The 10,807-nt window shown below is 56.2% G+C and overlaps 1 protein-coding gene and 1 long non-coding RNA gene across 2 annotated transcripts; one reads left to right on the top strand and one right to left on the bottom strand.

Annotated features, from left to right (window-relative positions):
- Nucleotides 1-314: 314 nt before the first annotated feature.
- On the bottom strand, nucleotides 315-5,778 carry UBALD2 (UBA like domain containing 2). The gene is made up of 3 exons (XM_037158008.2): nucleotides 5,374-5,778; nucleotides 4,982-5,044; nucleotides 315-1,341 (listed from the first exon to the last, which is right to left on the bottom strand). Exons 1-3 carry the CDS (start codon nucleotides 5,491-5,493, stop codon nucleotides 1,027-1,029), a joined length of 498 nt encoding a protein of 165 aa, XP_037013903.1. The 5' UTR covers nucleotides 5,494-5,778; the 3' UTR covers nucleotides 315-1,026.
- A 2,335-nt stretch (nucleotides 5,779-8,113) lies between these two features.
- On the top strand, nucleotides 8,114-9,785 carry LOC119058646 (uncharacterized). The gene is made up of 3 exons (XR_005084283.2): nucleotides 8,114-8,192; nucleotides 8,647-8,793; nucleotides 9,690-9,785. It is a non-coding gene; the product is annotated as an uncharacterized LOC119058646 (long non-coding RNA).
- The last annotated feature ends 1,022 nt before the right edge of the window (nucleotides 9,786-10,807 follow it).

Genomic DNA, 10,807 nt, shown 5'->3' with positions numbered 1-10,807 from the left:
CCCGGGTAGAAAGGGCAGCCCTGCCCACCCCCCACAAGACAGTGGCCACAGGACCAAGCCCAGCCTGTGATGAGCAATGAAGGGAGGTCAGGGAGGAGACAGGGTCACAGCACCCAAATCAGGACTGGTCCTTCCTCTCCCCATGCAGCCCGTCCTCCCGTGGTGTCAGCCCCTGGTGGGACACCCTGCCCAGCCACCTAGCCGGGGTCCTGACCCCATGCCCCAACCACAGCAGTCCAGAGCCCCTGCTCTCTCCCCACCCCCCAAGGAGAAAGCTTTCCCTACCAAGGCAAATAAAGGCACCGCAAACCAGGGAAGTTAGAAAAGTCTCTTTTAAGTCTTAAAATGAAAATGTCACCCTGGTGAAATGACTGATTTGGGAACGGCGAGCTCTGAGCTCCGAGGGCAACCGCTCCGCCGGGCCTGGACGCAGTGGGAGGGGCGAACCTGAACCGGGCAGAGCCTGGGCCCCTGACCCTCGCAGGCTCTCTAGTCCCAGCCACCAGCGGGGCACAGGGATGTCCTGTGAACACTGAGGTCCCCACATCTTTGATGCCCAGGGACCTGCGGGGGCCCCTCCAGCAGCCACTACTTGCTGGTGGCCTCCCCGCCCCACAACAGAAGGCGCGCCCTTGAAAGGAGGCAGCCAGCAGACACCTCGTGCCCGCGCCGTCCTGCCGCCTGGCCCAACAGCACCGGCCCTGGGCCTGGGGCGGAGGGAGGGGTGCTGACCACAGGTGAGCGCCTTCTGACCCTTCCCTCTGACCCCAGGCTGGCCGGCCGGCTCACATACATTAGTTATATTTATATATTATAGTTATATATTAAAAACAGAAAAAACTTGCCTGAAGAGAAACTCCTGAAGGACCCAAGTGGCTCAGGAGGTCTACTACCCCCCACCCTCCAAAATTCCTTTATAAAATCTTCCAGTGCGATCTTCAGGAAACCCCGCCCCACCCCAGCCCCCAACCCTGGCCTTCCTCTGTCCCCACAACCCCGGACGGCCTAGCGCGGTGGCGTCCAGTCTCATCTCTGGCCATCCACAGCAGCCATGGCTTTCTGCTGCGCACCCCCCTGCTGTGCGCCGGGGGGCCACGTGGGCTGTGGGTGGTGATGGTGGTGGCAGCTGTGGGCCGTTGGGGAGGAGGGTGGCATCCAAGCGGCCTGGTGGCTGGGAGGGGACGAGGCCCAGAAGGGGCTGAAGTTTGCAGGCGGGGAGCAGGCCCCAGCCGTCATGGGGCCGCCGCTCTGCAGGCCCTCGGAGGCGCGGAGCTTGGAGAACATGGCCAGGGCGTCCGGGAAGTTGGGCGGCGTGGCTGGCGTGTTGCTGGGGGTGCACATCTGCTCAGAGAGAACACAGGTGTCGGAGGGCTGTCCCCCAGGGCCCCCAGAGGGCTCACCCAGGGGACTGGCCAGCCTTTCCTTCCCACTGGGCAGTCCACAGCAGCCCCAATGGGGCAAAAGCACCCTGGCTCTGAGCCAGTAGGAACAACAACAACAAAAAAAACAAAACCAAACAGTGGTTTGTGACCCTGAGGAGTGTCAGAAGTAGATGGTGAACTCCGACCAGAGGCTGAGCAGCCTGAGACGCCAGCACGTGGCCTCACCCCGGGTGAGACACCAGCCGACCCCCAGGAGCCCACCCTCAGCCGTTCCGAGGCTGTTGGTTCGGGAGGGTGGCAGGCCCAGGGTCCGTCTCCTGGGCCAGCCTCGGAGGAGTCATCCTCTCAGCACTGGCTTCATTCCACGTTACCCAGCCAGCCGGCGCGCATCTTACTGCGCACGGCAACGCCAGGCCATTTCCATCACTCTCCCTGGATGCAGGTGAGGGGACTGCAGCCCAGAGCTCAAGTCACTGGACCGAACCCCCCTCCCCCAGCAGGATGCAAGTTGAGAGGTTCTTAATCTCTCCTTAGCCAGCTTCATCATACGCACAGTCAAGTGCCACTTCACACCGGGCCACCCGAGAACCAACCGTGGGATTTCAGTTTCCTGAGTCCCTCTGGGCCAGAGGCTGGCAGTGTCTGTCCATCCAGTCCCCCTCAGCCCACTTCCTGGGGGTGACCACAAATATCCTGTCATCTGCTACTACCCTGGGAGGGGGCTCCCCAAACTCATTATCCCCTGCCATTTCTGGTGGGGGACCCCAGCCAGGAAGGGCAGGGGCTAAAATTCCTTCCCTGTGAACACCAGAAACTGCAGACCCCTCAACCCTGTAGTATGGGGGGCCAGGTGGAGGTGCCACCCACCCTCACCTCACCTCACCTGGGGCACCTCACCAAGGGCATAGGGAACAGTCAGCACGAAGGCCAGTTGGTTCAGACCTCACCAAAGCTTCTCGCATTCCCAGGAAGTCCTTGTTTGAATTTCTCCTACTTTTAGCAACAGCGGCCCCTCCCCCAGGCCCGGTGTGGGAACAAGATTCTAGGACTCTTCACCTGTCACGGGGGAGCTTTCCCAGCCCTGCAGTTACAGACCGCACCCGGCCTGTAGCTGGGCCAGCTGTATCAGCAGCTAGGGAGCCCTGACCATGGTCCTCCTCAGGGGCAGCCGCAGGGCTCCCAGTAGGCCTGGCCTCACCCAGCCCATTTCCCTCCCTGCGACAGTCGCTGCCCCGCCCCCCCTCCAGGGCTGACTTCTCGGCAGCAGGAAACAATGAATGGGGGTGGGGTGGGGTGGGGTGGGGTGGGGGGAGCAGAAGCCGATTGCATCACAGCATCGTGACCAACTTCCCCACTTTATCAAGTGAGCTGGCCAGCAAGGCCAGCCGACCTGCCGGCGTGTAGCCTGTCTCCAGGAAGGCCGCCTGGGCTGCCCGCTGGCACGAGCTCGGGAGGTCCCTCCGCCTCTGGGCCGGGGAACCAGGGGCTGAGACCAGATGCCCTGGAGATGGCTCTAGTCTGGGCTTCTAAGGGCTCCGGATTCAGCCTCCCGGCTCTCCAGCACGCCGTGCCCTCTCACCTATCCAGTGCCCTGTAGCTTCCAGTTTGTGGGCCCCTCTCCCCTTCCCGGCCCCCGGGGAACCCCCTTATCTGAGGAGGTGCCTCCGACAATGTGAATGTACAGTGACCGACAGGACAGCCATTTATCAATCCCTCATGCCCTGAGTCACTTCCGATACTGGTCTGCGGCCATTACTGGTCTCAGTTGTTTCTGTTCAACTGTTTCCTTTATTGACTGTTTCTAAAAAAGTGACTGGCTCCTAGCAGGCAGGGGTTCTCCACCTGGATCAGGATCGTGCTCAAGGCCCTGTGTGCTGATGGATCCACTGATTGTAAGGTCTGTTACACAACCCAACACCTGCCTCGAGGGAAAGCAGCTCCGGAGGGATTTCGATACCTTGGGGTTTGCAGATAAGGAGCAGCAGGACCTCCAGTCCCAGATCTGGCTCCAGTCTTCCTGTCACTACCCATCCCCAAGGCCAAGCAGATTGTTTATTTTTTTTAACGTTTTTAGACCAAAACTTGGCATTCTGAAAATGTAAACTTATGTTAACATACACTAAATATAACTTTGAGGAGAAAAAAGACTTTCTTAGTCACTAATATCCTAAGCCCAGAATTTTTTCCCCTTAAATTGGTTGACCTAACCAAATAATTATTTCTACTGTCCTTTTGTTTAAAAAAATACGTAAATAATGAATGATATGTAGGTAGTGGCTCTTGATCCTGGTCACCCAAAATCGAACCAAGGGCCTTCTGAGAGGAGATGGGGGCAGGGCGCTCCCAGTGCAAGGTGAAAGCCGGGGGGCTTCCCCGGGGCCTGGTGAGGGCTAGGTCTCCTCCCCACAGGCCCCTGGGGTCATGAGGAACCTGGTCCCAGCAGCCACAGCCCGGCAACCCACAGGATCCTCCCATCACTTTCCAATGCGTTTTTGTTTTTCTATTTGTATGCAGCATGAGCCATTCCAAGTCAAAGCTGGTTAAAAGGTCAAGACTAACCCTTCTCTATTTGTCGTCTGCAACAAGGTGAAGACAGGGTGCCAAGGACTAGACACTGCAGAGGGACCCTTTGCAGCTGCTCCAGGTAAGGCGGCAGCTCTGAAAAGGGGAGCCATGGGCAAGGACACCAGCGTCAAAAACGCCAAAAATGCACCCAAGACGCCACAACAGATCTCCTGGAATAATGTGTTACAACTCCTGGGCCTGGGACAGTCCCTTCTCCCTGAGCAGGGCTAATAGGTAACTAGGGGGGTGGGGAGGACAAGTGTCCCAGCCTCCACAGCAGAAGGGACGGCCTGGGTGGGTGGAAGCAGGACACCCCACTGCCAGGAGGGCAAAGGCCCAGGCCTGGGGGCCAGCTGGAAAACGAAAGAAAGCAAATCCAGGTCTGAGCCACTTCTGTTTCCTGCACCTACATGTGTTCACGTACTGAGATTAAAAGCAAATGCTTGGCATTTTCTTGTCAAAATCTGTATGTCCTCCATGCTCAGGGTATGTCCTTTTCCATAAACAGGAAAGAGAACATACCTCTCTGGGTCGAGCCCAGCTCCGAGCCTTGGTGGATTTATGGCTTTCCTGTTCCCTGAGAGCTGAGAGGTTTGCATGGGGGGCTGACAGTCCAACAGCAAGAGGTGCCTCCCCGCAAACAGAGGCCCCAACTCTCAGTCCCTCAGGTCCCTCCCTTCACTGGACTCCCTGGTCCCCTTGACGTCTATGTCTCATCCGAGCCCCCTCCCCACTCCCTGACACCCTCGCCTCCCTCGTACCCCTCGCCTCGGGAAGGGCCCCGGGCACATGGCTTTGGGTCGAGACTCAGCGGCTCAGGAGGCCGGACCACAAAGTTGGGCGAGCCAGCCGGCCGGGAGCCGCTCTTTCCTGGAAGACATTTTGGCTCTTTGTTTACATCGCGGCGCGGCGCTCCCCGGCAACATGGCTGTCACTGCCGGCGGCTGACAGCGGTCCCCGGCCCCCGGCCAGGGCCCCGCCGGGCTGGGGCCCGGGGCAAGACCTACCCTCCCGCCGGTGCTGGCCGTACTTACCATCTGGTGGTGGTGGTGGCTGTTGGGAATGTTGGTTTCTTGGAAAAACGTGCTCAGGGCGGTCTGCGGACAAACACAACGGTGGAGAGGCGGTTAACTGGCACGGAGCAGGAAGCCCTAGGGTCCGCCGCCCGGCCTCCGTGGGGTACACGACGCCGCACTCAGGCCGCCGGACCCGACCCCTCTGGCATCCTCGGGCCGCGCGCAGGGGTACCGGGCGGCAGGGCCCTCTGCGCCGCCCCCAAACCCCGCACCCTACCTCGCGGCCGCGGATCACCTTACGGACGATATAAATAGAGCCTCCCCCAGTCGCCCGCGGCTGGGCGTCCCGGCCCGCGCCCCCACCCCGGGAACCAGGACCGGCCGCCGCGCTCGCTCCGGCCCGTTCGCACCTCGAACTGCCAATGGGCCGCTTGCAGCAGCTGCTTCGCCTGGTCGGCCGCGCAGCCTGCGGCCAGCACAAACTGGTTGATCATGACCTGGTGCCGCAGCTCATCCGTGTTAACCGACATGGCTCCGGCCGGCGCGTAATCCAGCTCGGCGGCCGCGGGAGGCCGGCCGCCCTCGGCTCGAGCTCGCCGCCGCCCGCGGCCTGCGGACCCTCGCTGCCCCGCAGCCCGCCCGACGAGTGTTGTGGTCCTGCTCCCGCGGCCGCCGACACGCAAACAACAGTGCGGGGCGGGGCTGTGTCCCAACGTTCGGGGGCCGCGAGCCACCGCCGCTGATTGGCCCGCGCCGCTCGGCCAGCTCCCGGCTCCGAGCGGACGTTCGGTTCGAATCCTGCGGCCTGAGGACCCGCACTGTTTCTCTTTTTGCCCGGCCGTGCCCATTGGCGGAGGTCCGCTCGGTGGGGCGCTCCGGCATTGGCCAGCCGCTGTGTTTTGGCTCATCCGGGCTCGTGGTTGGCCACGGTCCGGCGTTTGGGGCGGAGCCGCGCACGCTGATTGGCCTCCCGTGGGCCTGTTTGAACTCAACTTGAAAACCTTGAGTGCCTGCTGATTGGCCAAGGCCCCTGTGTTTGGTGTTGTAGGCTAGGGGGTGGTGCGGCCAAGTTCATTCATTACTTCATTGAAACTGAACATGCTCAGCTGGAAAAGCAAGACAGAGTGGCTTTGACTCATTTCCTCTGAAAGATGTGGTCATCTCGAGAAACAGAATGATCAAAATAGAAAGCAGATAGAGCCTTTGTAAGCTGCTCGAGTCCCCAGATTGTTTATTTTTTAAAATCATTCAAGCAGCTCTACTTTTTTTTAGCCTTTTGTTGAAATATAACGGACCCCTTTCATGCCAGGGCGAGCTTTTTAAAAATGTCTTTAAACCAAAACTTTGTGCTCTGAAAATGTAAACCAATGTTAATGTATTCTAAATATAACTGCCAGGGAAAAAATAAAACTTTCTCAGTCATTACCACCTAAATCCATAATTTTTTTTCTCAAATTGATGACTTACCCAAATATTTGGTTTGTACCATCTTTTTTTTTTTTTTAATGAGTGTTACACAGATACTGGCTCTCAATCCTAGCAATTTGAAAACAAAGCTTGTTTGTGGCAGCCACCTTCTAGATTAGGATTTTAGGCAGACAAAGCAAGGGGCAGCGTGGTTAGGAAGGTGACAATTCCAGGGATTCGCTGTTAGAATATCTTTCTGAAAAACTTACTAAGTTTTGGGTCTGAAATACCAATTCCAGCATGTATTCTGAAGCTAAGAAGTAAGCCAGCCGTGGTTCTATTTTGAGTTTGCCTAAAATGGATTTAACTCCCCACTGAAGAAAACGTGACCATATAAAAAATAGAATATAAACAGGGAAAAATACGCCCAGTGTTTATTACTGATGAGAAACAGCCTCAGACACTATCCCATTGAATTAGTCGTTTGTTTGTTTGTTTGTTTGTTTGTTTGTTTTGAAGGGACAGGAGTCAGCGTTTTGCATTCTGAGACTGGTTCTCTTGCTGTAATTGCACTTGGCCACCCCAGAGTGTGCGTGGGCTAAAGCCTGAAGTGTGACTGGAGAGTCAAGCACAGCTTGTGAGGCTCTTCCCTTCCAGTAACTGCAAGGTGAAAACAAAAGTGAGCAGCTAGCAGCTAATATTACCAGGGAGCTTGGCCGCAAGCAGCCCTAGAACAAGGAAGTACCGTCGGTGTGGGACTCCAGCTTTCACAAGTGCATACAGGTGTCAAACATGCCAGGGCCATGAGTGGTAGGATCTACCTGGCCCAGGAGAGGCATTTTGGGCCACCGGAGCCCTTAGGTCTTAAGTAAGAAGTTCTTGAGGAAGCCTGGGGTCTTGAAATGCCAAAAGCGCCAGACCTACTGTCTCCTGGAAACCTTTTCTCCTGAAAAGGTTTATTTAATGTTTACCATTCACAGCTCTGGGCACCTGGGGGAGGCCTGGGAGATGAGACCCCCAAGCCAGAGAGACTCGGGTTGTGGTTATCTTCTGTGGACATAGGTCACTCCGGGCTGAGTGAGTCCCCTTCTCAAGCAGGTTAAAGTAGGCGTGCCCCCTCCTGGGAGCACAGGGAGAATGAATGAGGTCATGTTTGTAGAGGGCTTTGAGCTGTGGGGATGAAAGCACCTCCCCAAATGCAAGGTATTATTAATGAAAGGTGTTATTATTTTAATCTGTGAGGACAATGTGTAGCAATAAAAACATGTCCATTAACAACAAATAAAACTCAGCAGTGGCCTCCGAAGGAACAAAACCCTCCTCCAGTCCGAGGTCCAGGCTACAGAACCAGCCAGGGCGCAGCAGCTGCAGGCGAGAAGCAGCCTCAGCCGGTGTTTGCTCGGGTCGGGTAACAGGGATGTTTTAGAGGGAAGTCGCTGAGCTGGGGCTGAGACCGGCAACAGTAACTGAACCCTCAGGAGCAGCTGCCACTCACCAAGCACTTCCTGTGAGCCAGGCACCTCACCGTCTCATATCAGTCAACTCGTCTCTGTCCTCACAGCAACCCAGAGTGCCGCCCGCCCCCCAGGTGAGGCAGTTCCGGCACAGAGGGCAGGAGGAGCTGGCTCAAGGTCACAGCCGAAAGCGGTGGAGTCAGGCTTTGGCCCAGTCTGCGTCCAGAACCTTGTGGTTAACCATTACCCCACGCTACCGTCCTTCACGCTGTGTAGTTGTCGCCTCAGCGGGGCTCACTCGGGGCTCCTTGCAAACGAGAGCTACGGAGGGCCCCGGGATGGTTTCCACCCTGGAGGCCTGAAAATGAGTGAGCCTCCATGGGGCACAGGGGGCACGAGCTGCCTTGAGCAATCATAGAGGAGGGTGGAAAATTGATCATTCCAACCTCCTCTCTTCAGGGCATTCGAGTCCTCTTCCTTTTCCCTTCTTTCTATCTCTTTCTTACTCTGCTAACCCACAAGGATCCAACAAAGCTGAGGGAAAGTGGAGGGTGGGCTCCATGTGAATCTCTGTATACCCTCCAAACAGCGTGCCTGGCTTGGAACTCCCAATTGACCTGAGGCTCAGAGGGGGCAAGAAACCCACTCAAGGTCACACAGCCCCTGCCTAATTTATAGTCACCATGGGATCAGATGGGTTAGATCAGGTCTGATTAATGCAAGAGCTCATTTCCTTTCTCCCCTTCTTCCTTTCCCTTCCTCACTCCTTCCTCTTCTCCTTCCTCGAACTCTTATTTTTAGTTTCCCTCCTGTTGCTTTAAGATGCCAAGACAAATGGACAGTGTGGTTGGGAGAAGCAGAAAGATATTGAGAAAACAAGAGGACGATGGGATAGGATGCGAGTGCCCAGATAAGAAGACAGAATGAAAAGAAGCAGTGCCCAGGCCCGCTGGGCAGCTCTCCCTGAAGGTCAGCCCGGGAGGTGGCCGCTCAGGTCCCACGGGTGGGACAGCTCCCCTCTCCCATGGACTCCCAGGCCCCCAACCTCATTTCGTTACTGCTACTTTTCATTGCAGATTGACTCCATTTCTACTAGAAGGTGGGTGGGCGGGTCCTGCTTCGGAAGCATCCCCTTTTTTGCCAGTCATTCTCCTTAAGGTGGAGTGCTTCTCTATCCCAAGCAAACTCCAGCGGTCCTTTGTGGCATCCGAGGTGTATGTCCGATGAGAATGGGCTATGAACCCAGCTCTGCTAAATTCTTTTTTTTTAAATTAATTAATTTATTTATTTATCTTTAGAGGGGAAGGGAAGGAGAGAGCGAGAGAAACATCAATGTATGGTTGCCTTTCGTGCGTCCCCTGCTGGGAATTGGCCTGCAGGGAACTGGCCTGCAACCCAGGAATGTGCCCTGACTGGGAATCGAACCTCGATCGTCTGGTTCGCAGGCCCGCGCTCAATCCACTGAGCTACACCAGCCAGGGCTTTAAATTCTTTTTTTAATTACCTTAATTAATACAACAACCCAAAAACGTGGGGACTGTGCATCAGCAGACGAGGAAAGCAGGGTCGGAGAGGTTAAGTGGCTTGCTCACAGTCACTCAGCTGGCTCGGGGTGGGGCTGGGACCTGAACCCACATACCTGGGGTCGCTCCCAGAACTGGAGCTCTTAAATATCACAGGCTACTTTCTAGCCCTGCCTTCCTCTTGAGTTCACCTTATCTTCTCCCTCAGTGATACTGAGAAGATATAAAAGCTTGTCCCTCATTGTTTGAAGTAGCAGGAAGGTCAAAGGCAGCCTCTAGGGGATGAGTTCATGCTGGCCGATAGGAGATTACATTTTCACCAAATGTCATATATCTTACAAGGGACAAAGGCTGTACCACTCCCAGCGTAGTTAACGCTGTTCTCCGAAGCAGCATCGGTGGGCTGTACACTCTGTACTGTACCTGCCAGCCTGGTGATAAGGCGGCCTCACCTCCAGTTGCCAGGCGTGTCCTGTGAGAGGTGAGTCTCGGGCGATCATTTGGAGGCCACGCCAGAGGGTGGGTCTTCACCACAGGAAAGAGGCAGGCAGGGCAGAGGGACAGCTTTCCAAGGAGGGCCCTCTTTCTCAGGAGTCCCAACTCTTTGGCACAGGTCCCCACCCACTGTCTCTCAGGGCACAGAACTGGATCCACAGGAGCAGGTCTTCCCTGCATCCTGCACCCTGCGTCCAAACCCACACCGTTTCCTTCCAAACCGCAGGACGCTGGTCACCATGGCAGTTCTAACTTCCAGGTTGGAGGTAGCCTTCCTGACTGCTCGCCCGTTTTTCCTTAGGAAAATAGAGGACACCGAGAGTTTATGGACAATCTAGGCACAGTTTGAAGGCTAATGAAAAATCAGCCATGCACCCAACCTGGAACTGAAGGAGTGCAAAACCGGTGCCTTCGAAAACCCTCACATGGCCCTCCCCAAATACATATTCTTTCCTCCCCAGAAAAGCTCATGATGGTAAATCCGCATTGGTCATTTCCTCGATTTTCTTTGTCATATAATCCTGTATCTCCGAACAAGGCGCTGTGGGTGTGATAGGCTGATTCCTTTGAGTAAGGCTCCCCTCCCCCCTTGCCGACGCGGATCGCCGGCAGCGAGGGCTGGCTCGCTTCTGCCCTGCGACCACAAACAGCGTCTCCGATCCGGGTAGCGGTCCTAGGTCACGAGGAGGTGCTCCCAGAAGGCTGCTTGGGGCACTGACGCTGGGCACTGAGGAACAGGGCAGACAGAAAGGGAACTTTTGGAGGAAAGAACAAAGGACACAGAAGCACAGTTACCTTAAAGGCAGGTTTATGGCAAAGTGCGTTCAGGGTGTGTGTTGGGGGACCGTGGGCGTGGGGGATGCTCACCTTGGATAGCCCAGGGTCAGAGTGGACCCGCTCTGGGCAGCGGGGAGGAGAGTGATTAGGTCCATTGCCATTATCATCCACCAGCACAACAGCAAAGA

This window comes from Artibeus jamaicensis, unplaced genomic scaffold, assembly GCF_021234435.1.
Source record: "Artibeus jamaicensis isolate MK-2021 breed Jamaican fruit bat unplaced genomic scaffold, CSHL_Jam_final contig_2259, whole genome shotgun sequence".
NCBI classification, from domain to species: Eukaryota; Metazoa; Chordata; class Mammalia; order Chiroptera; family Phyllostomidae; genus Artibeus; species Artibeus jamaicensis.
The sequence above is the reverse complement of the archived record's forward strand: the minus strand, read 5'-3'. Positions and strand labels throughout refer to the sequence as shown.

Coding starts and splice junctions, on each gene's coding strand:
- UBALD2 (XM_037158008.2), bottom strand. CDS start 5,493: ATGTCGGTTAACACGGATGAGCTGCGGCACCAGGTCATGATCAACCAG. Junction 5,045..5,373: donor CGGCCCATTGGCAGTTCGAG/GTGCGAACGGGC, acceptor GTTTGTCCGCAG/ACCGCCCTGAGCACGTTTTT. Junction 1,342..4,981: donor GCCACCACCACCACCAGATG/GTAAGTACGGCC, acceptor CTCTCTGAGCAG/ATGTGCACCCCCAGCAACAC.